The sequence below is a fragment of the Artemia franciscana genome, chromosome 12, assembly GCF_032884065.1.
Source record: "Artemia franciscana chromosome 12, ASM3288406v1, whole genome shotgun sequence".
NCBI classification, from domain to species: domain Eukaryota; kingdom Metazoa; phylum Arthropoda; class Branchiopoda; order Anostraca; family Artemiidae; genus Artemia; species Artemia franciscana.
Genome location: NC_088874.1, coordinates 12,284,364 through 12,304,259, shown reverse-complemented (window position 1 = coordinate 12,304,259; position 19,896 = coordinate 12,284,364). Strand labels below are relative to the sequence as shown.

The window sequence follows — 19,896 nt, the reverse complement described above, 5'->3', positions numbered from 1 at the left end:
GTCCGCGTCTCTCCCAGCAACTTTCTAAGATTTTAGGCGGCTTCTTGAAAATGATGCAGATTAGCCTCCAAAATTCTAGTCCTTTGGCATATATGCTGGCATCAATATAAAATATGTTTTGAAGCTCCCTCAAAAAGATGTTTTAACAGTGTTAAAACTTCATTCCAAATGGGAGACGGTAGTCCCGCTCCTGTATTTTCCCAGTCAGATCTTCATCAGTTGCCAAATGTTGTTCGATTTGTTTTCCTTCTTTAATGTGAGTCTTTCTTAGGCCAATCTCTCCTTGAGAAATGAAACTGATTTCATGCCACCAACAGCCTCGACAGCTTCTCCAGTTATCCCACTTTTGCATAGTAGATGGAGAAATTTCTTATCAGGGTTATGTATCCTAGGGCTAAGGCTAAGCATCTCTCCTGAGTTATTCACCTCCTCCTTGACCGACGATGCCATCTTTGCATCTTTCCTTTGTTATGCTGCCCTCTAATTTCACCAAGACAATATCAGGAGAAAAGTTCAGATTGTCTTATATAATATTTGGTTCCATAAGAAGGACAACATCTTCATCCTTGTGGGTTTGTCAACCACCTTTGCTGACCCATACGATGATCAGCTTTACGAAATCAGTAAAATCTCTCTTTCTTTTTGGTGCTCCAGGAGCCTTTTTTTTCTCTTTACTATAGGTCGCTGGTTTGCTGAAGCATTCTTTGGGGTTGCTTTTCGTATATGGTTAGCATTATCTCTTTTTTACCTTTTGGTTATAGCCCTTATAAAAGGGTCACAAGTTTTTTGGAATTATAAATGCATGCTCTTGGAGTGGTAATTAGCCCATAATGGAGATGGAGTTCTGCCTCTCTGATCTTCTGTATAATTTTTCTGGTGATGGTACATGGCTCCTATGCCGTTGCTATACTTGTCCGCGTCTCTCCCAGCAACTTTCCAAGATTTTAGGCGTCTTCTTGAAAATGATGCAGATTAGCCTCCACAATTCTAGTCCTTTGGCATATATGCTGGCATCATTATAAAATATGTTTCGAAGCTCCCTCAAAAAGATGTTTTAACAGTGTTAAACCCTCATTCCAAATGGGAGACGGTAGTCCCGCTCCTGTATTTTCCCAGTCAGATCTTCATCAGTTGCCAAATGTTGTTCGATTTGTTTTCCTTCTTTAATGTGAGTGTTTCTAAGGCCAATCTCTCCTTGAGAAATGAAACTGATTTCATGCCACCAACAGCCTCGAAAGCTTCTCCAGTTATCCCACTTTTGCATAGTCGATGGACAAATTTCTTATCAGGGTTATGTATCCTAGGGCTAGGGCTAATCATCTCTCTCCTGAGTTATTCACCTCCTCCTTGACCGACGATGCCATCTTTGCATCTTTCCTTTGTTATGCTGCCCTCTAATTTCAACAAGACAATATCAGGAGAACAGTTCAGATTGTCTTCCATAATCTTTGGTTCCATAAGAAGGACAACATCTTCATCCTTGAGGGTTTTTCAACCACCTTTGCTGACCCATACGATGATCAGTTTTACGAAATCAGCAAAATCCCTCTTTCTTTTTGGTGCTCCAGGAGCCTTTTTTTTCTCTTTTTCTATAGGTCGCTCGTTTGCTGAAGCATTCTTTACGGTTACTTTTCATATATGGTTAGCATTATCTCTTTTTTCCCTTTTGGTTGAGTCAGGTTGTCAGCTACTGATCCTTTCCTGCAACTCGCCCCTGGGATCCAAGAAGACGCCCAAAGAAAGATACAAAAAAGCACTTGCGACTGGGCGGGTACATAAAACTCATTTATAGAAAAAAGCTAATATTGCAGCCATGACAACTGAAGATTTTATATCGAAGGTTAACTTGGGCGTCTGTTTATTCGCGTTATTATTATTTGGTATTATTTGTCTCTTATTTATAGTTTGTCCTAGATGAGACACATTAACACTGACAATGTAATGTTTTATCAAACAAATCCTAATTCGTAAAATACCAATGAACAATAGTTGGGGTGGGATAACATACACGTTGCTTTAAGATTTTTTTTCACCCTCCTTGGAGGGGAGAGTGCTGTGAAAAAACCTCAATAAAGGAATTTCGGTCTCTCCCAAACGCAAAGTTTTCAGTCATCTGTATTCAAACATATCATATACCGAAAAAAAGATCCAATACTAAATCATTCCTAATAAATTTTATCTTTGCAATTTTTACGATATATCAAAAATCTTTGCAATATTTGTGTTTTTTTTTACCAATAAAACTGATTTGTTTAATCTTGAAGAAATTTTCATGTCGCCCCAGAAATGACTTAATATATCCAAGGGACTAAGATCAAACAATTCTTGGAAGCAAACTGTAGTTAAGGAGTGACGCGGGTCAATAGTAACAGAAAGTCTAAAAAACGGAATTTTTAGACTTCTAAATCTGCTTCTTCATGCTGCTTCTAATATCTGCTTCTTCATGTATGCTCCTCAGTTCAATGGCAAATCTCTCGCAGTTGACAGTCTGGATACCTGGAAGCAGGTCAACTACTTCAGTTCTATCTGCAAATCCTCCTCTTTGGTACTCTGGAAAACATGCATTCGATAAGCTTTACTTTACTTTGATTAATTTTACTTTAATTTCAACTTTAGTTTTAATTTTTTTTCAATTTAAATTTTAATATAGTTTTAACTTTGTTTACTTGAAGTTTTACTTTCTTAACTCACTTTAATTGCTTTACTTTAAAGCTTTGCTTTAATTACCCACAATTGTATTTGTCAATAATATGTCTGCTCACAATTTGGTTAATTTGGAATTTAGGACCTTCATGAGATAGCTAAGAAATAAAAATACCATTCAATTCAGAGTTCAATACTATATCTAAATATTAACGATCATTTCCTCTTGAAATTCCTTGAAGAAATTTAGTATAAAGTTGGAGATATGTTAGTTGACCTTTTAGTGAAGGATACAGAGGCCCTGCTAATAGAACCCAAATATACAGTAAAAAGTTATTTGTTTGTATCCTATTTCTACTAGACAGTATCTGATTATTGACTGAATGATCATTGCCCAATTAAGCGAATAATATTCAATAAAAAACAAGTTGTTTTTATCAGGGGAACCTAAACTGTACCTATACCAAATTTAGAAGATATATCACTGATGGGACTCCTTACATCCTCTAGATTCTATTAATCAGTCTTTCGGGGGAGACGAAGGGATTTGGGGCCAGGCTATAGGGTTGTGGGTGGGGTGGCCTAGACCCCAAATTCCCAGAAAGCTGAAGATTAAAACGAAATCAGGCTTTCCAAATTCTGGTAACTGAAAATTCCAGAATTTTCTAAATTATGTGAAATGATTATTGTATTCAGATAAAGGATTAAATTATGAATCACATGGTCTGTTTATTTCATATCTATCTCATTATGGCCTGACTGGATGTAATCCATGTAGTGGATAGGAAAATCCTTTCCACTGAGGTTCATGACCAACTTTGTGTCAGTTCTGATTCCTGGTGAGCAAGTGCCAAAAATACAGCTATTGGTTTGCCAGTCAAAATGGTTTGGACATGGATCAAGAGAGCAAAAGAAAACTGACATTATATGGGCCTTAAGCATAGAGAATTCTAATTTCAGCTTCAGAGGAATACCCTTTCACTCAAGACTTTTTGGATAATAGAAAAATTACTCAATGAGACCAAGTGATGACATGCAAAAAAGGCCTTACTCACAAGTAACATCATATGCTATGCAACCTCCACTTAATTAACCAAAAACTATCGCCAGGAACTTCTTTCTCCACATCTGTTGTCTTGATTCGGTCTTGATACTAAAGCAACAGCAGTCAAAACAAAACCAATCTTGCTTTTTTCTTCTAAAGAACACCGGAAAATGACGTGTGAAACCGGCGTTTGCGGCTTTTGCTCGCTAGATAACGATTTTCGGGAAATCTGAAGTTCAGATCCAAATTTAAAAGACTTCCCCCCTTGTTTTAAAGGGCAGTTTTTGTTTTCGGTATCAGCATTTTTTTAGGTTATGTTTTGGTATGTGTTTCATAATAACCCCATTCCGTCGTGCACCCTTCTTGAAATAAGCGTGATAGCCAAGCGTGGCGTCCTGACTATATCTTCATTTTTGGAATAATAAATGCATGCTCTTGGAGTGGTAATTAGCCCATAATGGAGATGGAGTTCTGCCTCTCTGATCTTCTGTATAATTTTTCTGGTGATGGTACATGGCTCCTATGCCGTTGCTATACTTGTCCGCGTCTCTCCCAGCAACTTTCCAAGATTATAGGCGGCTTCTTGAAAATGATGCAGATTAGCCTCCAAAATTCTAGTCCTTTGGCATATATGCTGGCATCATTATAAAATATGTTTCGAAGCTCCCTCAAAAAGATGTTTTAACAGTGTTAAAACCTCATTCCAAATGGGAGACGGTAGTCCCGCTCCTGTATTTTCCCAGTCAGATCTTCATCAGTTGCCAAATGTTGTTCGATTTGTTTTCCTTCTTTAATGTGAGTCTTTCTTAGGCCAATCTCTCCTTGAGAAATGAAACTGATTTCATGCCACCAACAGCCTCGAAAGCTTCTCCAGTTATCCCACTTTTGCATAGTCGATGGAAAAATTTCTTATCAGGGATATGTATCCTAGGGCTAGGGCTAAGCATCTCTCTCCTGAGTTATTCACCTCCTCCTTGACCGACGATGCCATCTTTGCATCTCTCCTTTGTTATGCTGCCCTCTAATTTCACCAAGACAATATCAGGAGAACAGTTCAGATTGTCTTCCATAATCTTTGGTTCCATAAGAAGGACAACATCTTCATCCTTGAGGGTTTGTCTACCACCTTTGCTGACCCATACGATGATCAGCTTTACGAAATCAGCAAAATCCCTCTTTCTTTTTGGTGCTCCAGGAGCCTTTTTTTCTCTTTACTATAGGTCGCTGGTTTGCTGAAGCATTCTTTACGGTTGCTTTTCGTATATGGTTAGCATTATCTCTTTTTTCCCTTTTGGTTGAGTCAGGTTGTCAGCTACTGATCCTTTCCTGCAACTCGCCCCTGGGATCCAAGAAGACGCCCAAAGAAAGATACAAAAAAGCACTTGCGACTGGGCGGGTACATAAAACTCATTTATAGAAAAAAGCTGATATTGCAGCCATGACAAATGAAGATTTTATATCGAAGGTTAACTTGGGCGTCTGTTCATTCGCGTTATTATTATTTGGTATTATTTGTCTCTTATTTGTAGTTTGTCCTAAATGAGACACATTAACACTGACAATGCAATGTTTTATCAAACAAATCCTAATTCGTAAAATACCAATGAACAATAGTTGGGGTGGGATAACATACACGTTGCTTTAAGATTTTTTTTCACCCTCCTTGGAGGGGAGAGTGCTGTGAAAAAACCTCAATAAAGGAATTTCGGTCTCTCCCAAACGCAAAGTTTTCAGTCATCTGTATTCAAACATATCATATACCGAAAAAAAGATCCAATACTAAATCATTCCTAATAAATTTTATCTTTGCAATTTTTACGGTATATCAAAAATCTTTGCAATATTTTTGTTTTTTTACCAATAAAACTGATTTGTTTAATCTTGAAGAAATTTTCATGTCGCCCCAGAAATGGGCGACATGAAAATTTCATGTCGCCCAAGGACATGTCGCCCATGTCGCCAAGGGACTAAGATCAAACAATTCTTGGAAGCAAACTGTAGTTAAGGAGTGACGCGGCTCAATAGCAACAGAAAGTCTAAAAAACGGAATTTTGATACCGATAGATACATCAAAAGAATTAAATTTGTATGCTCATTTCAAATATGTAAGTTTCATCAAGTTTGGTCTTACCCATAAAAAGTTACGAGCCTTAGAAAATTTACCTCATTTTCGAAAAAAGGAGAAACACCCCCTTTAAAAGCCATAGAATCTTAATACAAATCACACCGTCAGATTCACCGTATCAGACACCCCTGCTAAAGTATTTTTCTTTTTACTTTCAAAAGAGCTATTTATTCTAATTAAACGGCCTTTGTGATTCAGGGGTCATTCTTAAACAGTTGGAACAAGATTCCAATTTTATTGTAAAGAACGAGGTATTGACGAGGGTGAACCTCTTCATATGCGTAATAATTTTTGTTCGTTTTAAGTTTTAATGTTGCTACTTACTTTCAGTTGATGAAACTTGTTTTTTTATGTAATGATAATCTGGGACCATTGGTTCGAGATGATTATCAATGGGAAGGCAAAAAAAAAAAACATATAAAAACACTTCTGTGTCCATGTACACAAAACGTAATTTTGTATTTTACACATTAGAACTTGAAGTATCTACTGGGGCTGCAGGGTTCTCAGATATGTTGATTTGGTTTTATTATTTTCATCAAGACCACTTGCCCTTTTGTTGGTGTTTTTCGCTTTTTCTGAAGATCAGGTAAATTTTTTCAGGCTCTTGAGTTTTTTGGGTAACCTGAAACTTGATGAATATTGCATATTTAGGATCACTAAAAAAATCAAAATTTTTCTACGTATGTACCACTGTCAAAACTACTATTTTCGAGTCTCGGTTACTATTAGCATGCGCTCCATATTCACTTACTGTTCGTTGCCACGAACTTTTTGAAATCAGCACCTTTTTTTTACAATATTTGCATTCTCCAGTGAATGATTGACCACACGAATGAACAAAGTGCATTCCAATAAAATACATAAGAAAAGGATTTCTTAGGATTTTATAAACATGAAAGAATGAAAGTCCTAAAAAAACCTAATGTAAACTTTTCTAAGGAAAATTGTTTTGGCTTCTACTGTTGGGTTTTTAATTTTCAAATTATTTTTTCTTACGTCCAATAGTCTGACGCCCAGCTGTGTCAAACATTCCACCAATATGTAATCTGTTATGCAGTAAAAACCAGTCACATCTATCTCGCTAAATTTTTGCCTTTTATTTTAATTTGATACTTACCACTCTACCAGAGGTGGTTTTAGCGGGACAGATGAGGCACTTGCCCCGGGCGAAAAAATTTTGGGGGGTGTAAACTTTCAAATGAATGATATAAGAGTTACAAAGATTTTGCGATTTTTAAAATTTCATTTTAATTGAAATAAAGTAAAGGGCGCGGTTGGCAGTGGACATAAAGAAATTGAATCCGAGATTTTTATTTGCCCATGTAAAGTAAGAAAAGTCAGATTTAAATAAATAAAAATTTCGTTGATCAATTTTGTTGCTAATAAGTAGCAATTTTGTTAGAATTTGTGCTGCAAGGTTTTGGAGAAAGGGAGAATTCTAATCAGGGTTTTTCCCCAGGCGCAAGAGGGGCCAGAACTGCCACTACAATTATTGACTGCGTTCGAATATATTAGAGTGAACAAAGACGTTCAGAATTATCTTTTATTTATGTTATTGCAAAGAATGCAATTTTGATGAAAAATAGGGTGTAATTTTCGTAACTTTAATAAATAAAATTTACAAATTTTTTTTTGGCAAGTTTTTATTCACAAAAAGATACATAGTAGTAAATCTAAATATGTGTGAACAGTGGGCAAATTGCTTAACTTGTGACCCTTTTATAAGAGCTATGTGGGGTCTTGTTATCCCCAAAGGTATATCTATAGGGGACTAAGGTATAGAAATGATTTCATTGTTAGAAAACAAAACTTTTTTGAATTTTACACCCATCTAGGATTTATTTTTATCTTAAAAGGATAGGATGAAGGGCTGGCTGGCGTCATTACTGATCTACTATGTGGGTGTCTATGCGTGAGTTGGCTGTTTGTTGAGGATTTTAAACATACTTTTTTACATTTAGGTATTTCAGCTAGCTTCCAGGTCCCCCTCACTTACTTTGAAGCGAGTATTATCTGCTCAGCCGATAGGGGTGTCATGAAGGGGCTACCTTCACTCATTGTTGCCAGGCTTTGCTAAAACTACCATTATCAGCTAAAATCGTTCATAGCATGTACATTCACGTCTCTTTTACAGGAATATCAATCGATGAAATGAAGGGGGGGGATTGTAAAGTTTTTTTTCTATTTTGTTAGAATATAGAGAAAAATAGTATCTATCAAAGTCTAGGGTGGATGTAAGACGCTATTGTTTTATTAATTTCTTTCTTAAAATAACAAAAACTGTGTTTTCAGAATCTATTGGGTAATCGCCTCTCCCATTTTATTGACTCCACTGGCTTCATCTTGTCCTTCTCTTTGAACAAATTCTAATGGTGCTATATCTAATAATTCCAGTATGATAATATGCAAGTTGTAAGTTAATCTCTTCAGAAGAAATAACTCCTTTTGATTTAACTTTTTGTCCGTTCAAATGATCAACATCTTCTCCTTTCATAGACTTGTTAACAAACACAAATTATTTTAAAACCGTTTTCAAATAGTTGATAAATTAAGCGACTAAGCTACAATACATTAAGCTAATTTCCTTTTTTCAAGACGTTTTGGTGGAGCTCAAGCGCCTAAAAAAAAAAAAAAAAAAAAAAAAAAAAAAAAAAAAAAAAAAAAAAAAAAAAAAATGTCTTCTTTCACATCTGATTTCGATTAAAACACAAATGAACATAGGATTTGTGACATTCAAAGAAAAACATTAATTTATGTTCTTAAATAGAAACTTTCTGGAGATTGGATGAAATAGAGGAAGTGCATTGGAGCCGGTAAGACTTTCGCCTGAAATTACGCTGTAAAAATGTTGAAGTTGTGCCCTTTGGTTGTTATTCTTTACAGCACATATTTTGTCTGAACAAAATGTGTAAGGGAAATCATTACCGCCGTTTTTGCACAAGGAGGATCAGAGATCCTGACTATCTCCGTGGAATTCCATAAATGAATAAAAACTGAAATGAGAAATGAAAAAAGGGTTTGAGACCTGGAACCATTGTTTCAGGGAGGCACCCCTGCTCTTCTTTTCTGTCCAATGTTCGCAAGTATAGCGATGAATTACCCTAATTTCAAATCTTCTTTGTGTTGAAAAGTTGTCATTAGCAGATCGTTATTCAAATAATATATGGCTGTTTTGTGTACCTGACTGCTGCATGCACACCTCATACAAGCGATTGTAACCAAAAAGGATTGCAACAATTGCTATTCTCCTTCCACTGATTGCAATGAAACACTTCGATTGTAAATGCCTCCATGTCTAAATGAAATAAAAAGTTTAGAAGCAATTTAGTTTCTAGTTCTGTGAAAAATTGGGGTTTCGCCCTATATGCGATTTGCACCCACCCTATAGCTGGAAAGTCTTTAAGTATAGTGTTGTTAATTGAACTATTTTTGTGTAAGTTCTTGGCACCCTTTTTTGCAAATCTGATTTAAAATTGAAGCTCCCAGGTTCTTATTTGGCACACTAGTACAAAATAAGGTGAATACATCATAGATGACTAACTTTCAATCTAAGCCTATGCCTCCTTTGTAATTTAATTTAATTTAAAACGTGATATTTTGAATTTGTACTCGAATCTTTTCAAATGGTAAATTTTAAAAGTTTGCAAAGTAGCTGTTTGGGCCATTTTTGGTTATTTTTGCCTCTATTGACAACAGGAATTCTTGATAAGTATTGATGAATCTTAAAAAGAGGATAGTTTCAGGCTATATTGAAAAATATTTTTTTCTTTTTTTGAAGAGTCATGCTCTCCGAGCATTTACTTGTCGCTTAATAGATTTAATAGATTTGGAAATAACCGATAACTGATTTTTTTTATTCCCTGTTTTTCACGTCATTAACGTCAAATTACATACTTGTGATTTTTCCCATAAGAAAAAAAGAAGATACCATTTAAAAGTACTGAAACTGTAATCACAATGAATATTGACTTATCTTCCTTGTCTACAATTTACTTATCTGTGGTGGCATTTCTACCCTTTGTGGGGGCTACTAAAATTCTCTGGTCCCATCATGCTAGATTTGGATCTGCTGAGCATCTAAACCGTTGGAGCGAAATTAAAACGCAGATCGAAGAATCAGATGGTTACATCATGAAAACTGAAGAATTGAAATATGGTGCTACAGTTGCCTGGAGGAATGCCCCACGTTGTCCTGGACGTATCCAATGGAAAAAGCTACAGGTACAATTCACAGTTTTAAACTTATTAATTTAAGATAAATAGACTTGCTTTGCGGAAGAACAGTTTAGTTTGTCCACATAGCTAGTCTTAAAGCCCAATTTAAAGCGTTTAATAGTTTTTTTTTGTAACGTCCATAAAATATGCATGATTGGCTATTGTTTAGCATTGATTAACTCTCCGTCCTTTTCTTTCAAATGCAGTATCCTCCAAATTCTTCTTCCTCTGACTAAAATAACATCGAAAAATTTCATAGAAGCCCTAGAAGATCTAGTTACCGCTAATTTTTTATATTAAACTTTTAGTGATGTTAAATAAGTAACCGCTTAAATAAACTACCTAGTGCAATTGAATAAGCTGGGAGGAAGAGTTAAGACTGAAAAAGAATAAGAATAATGTTTCAAAAATAAAAGTTGTGTGTCCAAATCTGGTGGGGTACGCTAGATTTGGAAGCATGCACAAAATTCTGGTTTAGTCCAAAAAAAGGAAAAACCAACAAACAAAAGAATGTTTTATAATTTTGTCTCAGTTAATCATAAATAAGAGATGACTCGTTTATTTTCCTTTCGACCAGCAGCTTCTACAAATTTCTGTCCAAGGAAAAGCTCATCTGCCACCTAGTCTTCACACACCTAATTACTGCTTTGCCATCTGTAAATGTCATTGTTGAAATTTTACCAGATCAAACTCTTTTAAAATAAATATCAATGGAAACCATTTCTTTCATTTATTTCTAACATATGATATTCTAGTTTAAATATTTTTTTCTAAAATTATTCCTGTTCTTAATTTATCTGAGTACGATGAAATCCTTTGGCAAAGTATTATACCTAAAATACTCCCCCGTCCCTATAATATCCATTGCAATAGCTTTCTTCTATTACTGGACAAACCAAAATGTTGATGCAAAACGCAAATTTCTCCAGCAGTTGCAGACCAGCGCTGATTTTGTTGTCTCTAAGTACTCAAGCGCAGGACTTTTTCTGGTTTGTAATCCCAATGAACTTACGATGAATTCAATATGCTCCTCTCTAAAAGTTAGGCAAATAGTTAAAATACCAACAACTAGGGGAAATTCCTCTCTAGATGTCATGCTAACTATCTGAATAATTTCTACAGTCCCCCCTCAGCCTTGCCTCCATTGGGTAAGAGTTATCATTTTCCCCTCCTCCTGTCCCCCTTTTTAATTTCAAATATACATTCTCAGTAACTTATGGCTCTTTCCACCCTCTTCAAAATGCTGGCCTTTTTTCTTTTGAAACGTGGTTGAATACTGAGGATTGGTCTGATATTTATAATTTTGCATGGTCTTCATGAAAAAGTCACTACCTTTCACAAAAAGCTAAAGCAAAAATATATAATTTCTTTCCCAGAAAAAAGATTTAAAAAGTCCTCCAGTGACAAACGTAATACAACATAAATACGTAAAATTTGCCTGATCCTACTTCAAGAACAAGGTCAAAGAATTGTTTACCAAAAAACTAAGAATTTGGTACTCCGAGGTAAAAAAAAGTTATGTGGTAGGAGTCTATACCAACTTGATTTCAAATTACCTGAATCCCCAGAAGTTACTGGTAATAATCTTAACAAGTTCCTTGCTTCTATCGTACAGAGCCTTCTGGCATTGTCTTATCAATTACCCATTAATATTCTCCCACCTGCTTTCCCCTCCATATCTCTGTCTCATATCAAAAGAAAAATTGGGAAACTACAAAAAACAAGTGTTGCCCTTTAGATATCCCTTTTCTTCCTATTAGTGCTTTCAGTGACTTAGACTTAAAGCCCTTGTCTGTTATTTTCAAGGAGATTACTGAGTTTGGCCAGTATCTGCAAATTTGGAAACAGGGTCTCATAACCCCCTTGAATAAGAAAGGCGGAAAACCTAGTGTTGAAGGTGTTCATCCTATTTCACTTACTCCTATGTTCTCTAAACTATATGAAGATTCCTTGGAGATTGGGTAAAGGAGAAAATCCTACCTTTTACTGTCCAGAGACAATTCGGGAATATCACATCCGCTTCTACTTCCCATTACTTTTTTTTCTTATTGACTCAATTGGAAAAATTCTCGAAAAACCTAATTGCTGGCTAAATTTAATTTCCATTGACCTTCAATAAGCATTTGACCTTTTTAACCACAATATTTTGGTTGAGAAATTTGTAACTGATTTCAATATTGATCCTTTCCTGGTTAAATTGGTTGCCTCCTTTTTATCAAATAGAACACAGGAAGGCAAATATCAGAATCGTTATTCCAGTCCTCTCCTCGTTCACAATGGATTACCCCAAGGTACTCTCCTAGGTCCCTCCTTTTTTCTGTTACTAACGGTTGTTGGAGCCTGCTTCCGAAACTTTGTAAGCAACCCTATGAGTATCCTCAATGATATTGCAGATGACGCTGCGGTCTTAGACATGAGAGTAAACCCCTCTAAATCTATTATAATGCCAATACGTTTCCTTAAAACCTCACACCTTTTCCTCAACCTTATTCCTCCAGATATTTCTGTGTCTTCCTTTAAATTACTTGGGATTGCAATTTCATCTAATTTAAAGTGGGATATCCACGCTAAAAATATTTCCATAAAGCTAATGCGTCCATGTCTCTCCTTAAGCTCTTGAATAAATTTAACGTCCCCCCCCCATTCCATTCTTTACCGATCTGTATTTCCTTTGTCCGCCCGCATCTTGAATATGCATGACCAGTTGAGCATCCTGGCATGTCTCGTGATGAATCAGAAAAAATTGAATCTATTCAAAAAAGAGCCCTGAGAATAATTTTTAAAGAAGCCAAGGTACCATCCGCTCCTTCTAAAAAAGACCAAGCTGGAAACTCTTGAGCACAACAGAGGAATGTTTTGCCTCCGTTATGCAAAAAGAAAAATGCAATAATAAACCTTCTTAAGGAAAATATTTTCCCCAAGAGACACTCCCTATCCAGACACCACCTGCCATGCACTGTGTCTGAATCCGTTCGTATCTTGTCCTCCATTCGCTGCTTAACATCTAGGTCTGAAAAAACCTTTTCCCCATTCATTACTTATAAAATAAACCGCTAGTTTTCCCTTTTTTTCTTTGGTACTTGTGATACCAAAGTTTTGTGTTCGTTTGATTCTTTCGTTCCCTCTCATTTGTTTATATGTTCTCTTTTAAACCTTTCCAACGCTAGTTTTATCTCACTCTTTTTTAGTTCTTTTCTAGTTCTTACCTTTTTAACTTTCTTCCATTTTAAAGCTTAATTTTTCTTGTCTTTCTTTTTTTTTTAACTAATGAATGGCTTTGACTTTCTGATTTTGTTGTTTATGACATTGTTTAGCCAGTTTTTTAGTTGTTGTGCTACTATTTTTTTTTTTTTTTTTTTTTTTTTTTTTTTTTTTTTTTTTTTAATGGTTTTATGACTCCGAAATGCGAATTCGGTCCTTCGGAGCTTGTGATAGACGTTTTTTGAAATTAAATATCTTTATCTTATCGTTTTTTTTTGTTTTTTTTTAGTTGGTTAGTTAGTTAATTCTGACATTTATGTCATTAATCTAAATGAATATTGTTATTATTACTTGTTTGAGTTGTCTGTGCCTTTTTCTAGAATTACTTACATGATAAGGTGATTACAAATTTTACCTTTAAAAAACGAACATGCATATCAAAGTCAGACTTAAAGAAGAAACTTGAATTCGTTACTGAAAGTTAGGAAAGCCTCTACTTTGTTATAATTTGAGCCAACAGATATCACAATTTTTGGATTTAAGCTTTTCTGAGACGCTAGCCCTGCATTTGGAAAAAATACAGTGATTAGAAAATTTTGAAAATCTTGCAGAAATATTTTCTTTTTTTTATAATTCATGAGAAACTGTTATTGAAATGACGGGCCTTCTGTTGGTAAGATTCCATACACACGTCTTGTACGATACTTTACCGTGACATTTATGAAGATTCACGTCGTGCAATACATTTTTTTGTAGCGGCTGCAATATCTTTTACGCCTTAACTTCAGTATAATTTCGTAATTTTATTTAGATATCAAGATTTTATAACGTGTTCAACTTGAGTATTAAGCGCTGAAAAAGCTTCAAATAAGATTAGTACTGGTATGGTACATATTTTATGGTGCTTTGTCGTCAACACGGACTGCAAAGTTCAGTTCACAAACAATCTTGCTTTGTGTGTTGACGGAGTGAAAGTTAAGAGTGAACGGTAAACATTTAAGGCCAGACTTGTGTGTAGTATGTTGTTTTTTTCCCTCTTTCGTTCTGACGAGTTTGAAGGTTTGCATTTGGCAATCTCGGTTACAAATCAGCTTAAGGAAAAAAGGTACAAGAGATTGCTTCAGAGTAGTTTTGCAGCAAAGTTTATAAAAATGAATTAGTTGTTAGTTGTATTTGCTCCTCTGGTTGGTGTTTACATCAAATCTCATCCCTCTTTTAGGTATTTGATAGTCGTCATGTTGGTACAGCACAGGGAATGTTTGAAGCCATGTGTACCCACCTACAATACGCCACAAATGGTGGAATTCTACGGTAAGATTTTCTCCCTTTTATAAGTGTTTCTTCTCAAATTTATTATGGTATTATCGTCTTGTTAACTGTACTTTCGGAGGCTCTATCAAATTTTAAAGCTAGTTAAGCTGGGTAGTGTATTTGAAAATATAATCTGTGACGATCTGCTATTGAATTTCACCATTGGAAATTGAACTCTTTTACAATATGATTGTAATTTGAAAAAAAAACTGTTTAGACTGTTTAGGACATTGACTAAGACATGACTAAGGAACACGAGGGAAATTTTTCGTACGAGACATAGAGGTTTTTCTATTGAAAAAAAAACCCTGAATCCCTTAAGCTTCCAACTTGTGTACACGGGAAACAAGTAAAATTTACTCTTTTTTCGTCGCGATACCTGGACATGACGGTGCCTGATATTTCACTTGTCTCTTACTAAACGAATATCACAACTAGATTTTATCCTTCTGCTGAATGCTCGTTTACAGGATTCAGCAAACAATATAAAGTAATGTCCAGATGTAACGTCAAACACGACCAAAATGGTTGTTATTTTTTCTTCTCACTCTGGTTGTAAAGAGACCAGTTGTAAGGCAACGTTTCGTAGGTTGCTTTTGAGTAGCCAAAAGTCTTGACTACTTTGACTTGGCTAAGGACAGACTGCTTGGGAATTGTGGAATTACTCATGCGCATCACGTATCCAAAGTAACTCCATCGTCGCCTTCATTTGTTCCTAATGAGAGATGACTGACCCTTTTATATTCATTGCGTTCCTGTTCATTATCTTGTGAGTCGGGGGGACGCAAGCAGTCGACGGGGGCACTCGTTTTCAAAACTAGATTCTTCTCTCTTCCTTTTGGTTGAGACGATATATTTCTGACGCGTAGAGTCGAGGAGGGGCAGAACACTTCTATCAACATGAGAAGCTTAAGCCGTTGGGATTAAGTGCTAGATCTCCAAAGTCTTTTTTAGCTTTCTGACGGCACTGCTAGCCTGTGCATTTCTGGTGATAGCTTCTTTGGATATAGATCCCTTTTTCTCAATGTGTCAATGTGTACCAACACCCCAAACAAGGTTGTGAGTATCTGTGAAGATCGTTTTCATAATCTACTCTCGGAAATAATCTGTATGAGTATGGAGAATTGAAACTTTCGTTTTTTCACAAAATACACAAGAACACATTGTATATCTTCTTGAGATTTTGTAAAGCAGAAGATGAATAGGAAATTGTGTGTTTGTAATTTAGGAGTGACAGTTCGTAACCCTACCAGAAGGGCTCTAAATTTGAAAAGAGAAGGATTATGATTTACAAGACCAAAATAGTGCACTTTAGGCCCACTATTTTAAGACATTCCTGAAGATTTCAGCCTGCATCGGGGAATATGGGTTGTAGGTAAATTCAGGCTCTTGACCCTAGTGTTTGTCCCTGCTCTAGATTTTGAAAAACACCTTTTTTGGTATTCCCCCCCCCAAAAAAAAAGAAAATTGGAATAAAAAAAAGTGAGCCACTTCTTACATTTTGAAATATATTGCCCCCTCCCTATTTTTTTCGTGAAATAGTACAACTGGTCTCATTTTACTTTTAAGAATGTGTTTTTGGGCTAACATTCCATGTATTTCCATCTTGAAAAGACCTGATATATTTTTTGCGTTCTTGTTCGGTGTCTTTTGTGTCTGATGCCAAGTAATGACACTTGTGAAACAGAAAACATCAGAAAAAACACGGATGAAACAAATAAATGTAAAACAATACCAAGTTTAATAAAGCGGAATCAAAATAGCGGCAGAAAAAAAATATTTAATAGAAGGAAGAATTAAAAACCGATAAAGATTGAAACTAAAAAAAATCAACGAATCAAAAACTGAAAAATGAGACTCTCCCTTGTCACTACAATAGTGAGCAGGTGTAATTGTATTGTCTTTATTTTCATTGTTTCTGTTTTACAGCTTTTGAGGCTGGATTTGGGAATTATTACTTGCCTTTCATGTTTTATTGTTCTCTTATTAAATTTATGCTAAATAGTTTTTAATCATGGCTTTTACTCTTTAAGATCAGCAATAACGGTGTTTCCACCCCGTCAAAAAGGAAGATGTGACTTTCGTGTGTGGAATTCTACTATGATTGGATATGCATGCTATAAACAACCTGATGGTACCCTTCTTGGAGATCCTTTTAACTTGGAGCTGACTCAGGTCTGTAAAATTTAAGTAAAAAAAAAAAAAAAAAAAAAAAAAAAAAAAAAAAAAAAAAAAAAAAAAAAAAAATCATAAAAACAAAGTGACGCGTGTTTTGTCCCTTTCAATTTGATTTTCGCTGCTGAAATTTTTTTTTCCTGTATTTTTAATGTTTATAATTGGTTCAGCTACTAGTATGCAGTGTGAAGCAGCTGATTATGGATAGAAAAGCAAGTTACGAGCCTGAACAGTCAAATGAATGTTGCCCATTTTCTGCTCTGACATTGCTATATTGTTAGTTTATTATAGCAGATATGATTATTGAATTATTAACTGCCAGATATTAACAGTAAAAAAAGATTTATAGTAGTTTTTGCAATGCTATTGAGTGGAATACAATTCTCTAGCAGAAGTTGGTAACTTCAGCTCTTCAGATTAAAACAAAAATATTAAAAATATTTTATAATATAATTTTTGTATCTCTAAATTCACTCTAAACTAATTTTTGTGTCTTGCTACCAAGGAAGATTAAAACTCTAAAGACAAAAAATAACTTTTTTGTTGCTTTTGGAGGAGATTTGGTTCTAGTTAAATTCAGTTTTGATTTCTAGTTGGTTTTTGAGTGTAATCCTACAGTATCACATGGTGTGTGGTTGCTGCCCCCTTTGCATTATTATTATTTTATATTTTTTCTTATTTTTTATTTTGTATTCTTTTTTCTTTCTTTCTTTCTTATTATAGTGAACTTTAATGACGTAGGGTATTCACCCCACGTCAAAAAATTGCTATCTGCTTTGATTAAAAAGACTAAACACGTGCAATCTACTAAGCTGACTGTAGATTAGCAGTGCTTGCCGACTATAATTATTATTGGATTTTGTTTGGGGGGGGGTGGAGATATAGGCTAGGAGAGTATTAATAAGCGCTGTCGATTCACTGATAACATCATAAATGCCAATTTAGAAAAAAAAATGCTGCTAAACAGAGGCGTAGAATCGAAGTTTTTTAGTATTGCTATATATTGAACTATTCCTTTGCTTCTTGGCAATCCCGTTCGTTCGCAATTCTGTACAAGTCACTTTTTTTGCAACCTCGAGCTTTCCTCTCTGTAAATTCATCTATTTTGTTAAGTTTTCTGAAAAAAGTTTGTGCTTTGTCATATTTTGCTTTTATAATTATTTAGTCTTAATAATTCGTTTTTTATTTTTAGGCTGCTCAAAAGCTTGGTTGGGCTGGAAAAGGGACGAGACAAGATATATTACCCCTCATAGTTCAGGCTGGTGACGGAGAAGCGCATTTTTTCGATATTCCAGAAGACTTGGTTCTTCAAGTACCGCTTCGTCACCCCAAGTAAGTAAAAAGATCGTTATACTCGTTGCCTTCTAACCTTCATAAGATTTAAACTGGACGAAAGGAAATTGGAAACAAGGCAAAACTGAATATTTAGCAATTTTACATCGCTGTAATAGGACTGCTACAAGCCAATAGTCCTATTATGGCTTGAATTTAAAAGCCTTACAGGGATACAGATCTTTCCAGTAATTTAATTTGTAATAAGATTGTCGCTAGAGTTCAGTATTCGACATTTTATTTCGGATTAGTTGTATCCAATTTTATCAAACAGTTCGGTGTAACGAACTGTAAGTAAGGAACGACCCGGCTCAATAGTAATTGAAACTCTAAAAAAGGGATTTTGATACCAATAGATACACAAAAAGAATCAGATTTTTATGTTGATTTTAAATATACAAGTTTCATCAAGTTTAGTCCTACTCACCAAAAGTTACGAGCCTGAGAAGATTTGCTTTATTTCCGAAAAAAGGAGGAAATACCCCCTAAAAGTCATATAATCTTAATGAAAATCACACCATAAGATTCAATGTATCAGACAACCGTATTATAGAGGTTTCAAGCTTCCATCTGCAAAAATGTGGAATTTTTTTTTGACATCAAGAAAAAAAAATGTTTTTTTTTTTTTTAACTGAAAGTAAGGTGCAACATTAAAACTTAAAACGACCAGAAATTATTACCTATATGAGGGGTTTGCTCCCTCGTCAGTGCCTTGCTCCTTGCGCTAAAGTTTTCTTAGTACTTTCAAAAGAGCAATTTATTCTAATTAAACGGCTTTTTTGATTCAAGGGTTATTCTTAAAGAATTGGAACAAAATTTGAACTCTAGCGTAGAGAGCGGGGTATTGACGAGAGGGCGAACCCCTTCATTACGTAATTATTTCTGTACCTTTTAGGTTTTAATATTGCTCCTTACTTTCAGTAAAAAAAAACTTGTTTTTTTTTATTTAATTAATTAGAAATCAAATTGATCCAGGATAATTAAGACTTGACTAATCGAATCTAATTTTAGTACGTGCGAAATTGTGCCCAATTTTAGTGTGTTTGGTTCAGTTCTAATTGTGCCCAAAGGAGCAATTGTTTTTAGTATGAAGTATGACGGCACTAGACCCTTAAGGTCCAAACGGGCGGTGCTGATCTCTGTTTCGTGGCCTTTCAGCCAGGAATTGCAATGGGGAGTGGGGGACACCCTTCCTGCTTTCCTTCCCTAGATTTCTTCATATACCCGTTTAGAGCTGGGTCGACTCGAGGAGAACTTTTAACATATTGAATTTATATATATAAATTTAAAATAATTGTTTTAGCAAATAAAAATAACGAATAAAATAAATAAAAATAATAATAGAAAAAAAACAATGCCCCTAATCTATTCTGTGTGAATAAAATAAATGGTACGCAGTACAGCCCAAGTCTTTTTAACTGAAAGGTAATATAACTGAAAGTATCAAATTTTATTTTTATGGAATAATTTGGACAATGAAATGAAGAAGATGCTTCATTTTAAAGGAAAATTGAAAGAAAATTTCTTAAATCAGTATGTATATTAGTTTTGTTGCTTTTGGAGGAGATTTGGTTCTAGTTAAATTCAGTTTTGATTTCTAGTTGGTTTTTGAGTGTAATCCTACAGTATCACATGGTGTGTGGTTGCTGCCCCCTTTGCATTATTATTATTTTATATTTTTTCTTATTTTTTATTTTGTATTCTTTTTTCTTTCTTTCTTTCTTATTATAGTGAACTTTAATGACGTAGGGTATTCACCCCACGTCAAACGTTTGGTTTTGGGTTCATCATATTTATTTTTGTTCTAAATTGTTGTTAAAATTATATAAATATATCAATATATAAA

General features: G+C 34.9%; 1 protein-coding gene across 1 annotated transcript in view; it reads left to right on the top strand.

Moving 5' to 3' along the window:
* The window catches only part of LOC136033696 (nitric oxide synthase-like protein), a gene marked incomplete at its 3' end in the record, with an annotated part of 49,438 nt that overhangs the window by 4,242 nt on the left and 25,300 nt on the right, over positions 1–19,896 (top strand). Inside the window, 4 exon segments of the mRNA XM_065714546.1 lie at positions 9,875–10,037; positions 14,452–14,543; positions 16,577–16,718; positions 17,911–18,050. Of these exon segments, the coding sequence (XP_065570618.1) occupies positions 9,875–10,037; positions 14,452–14,543; positions 16,577–16,718; positions 17,911–18,050 (537 nt within the window).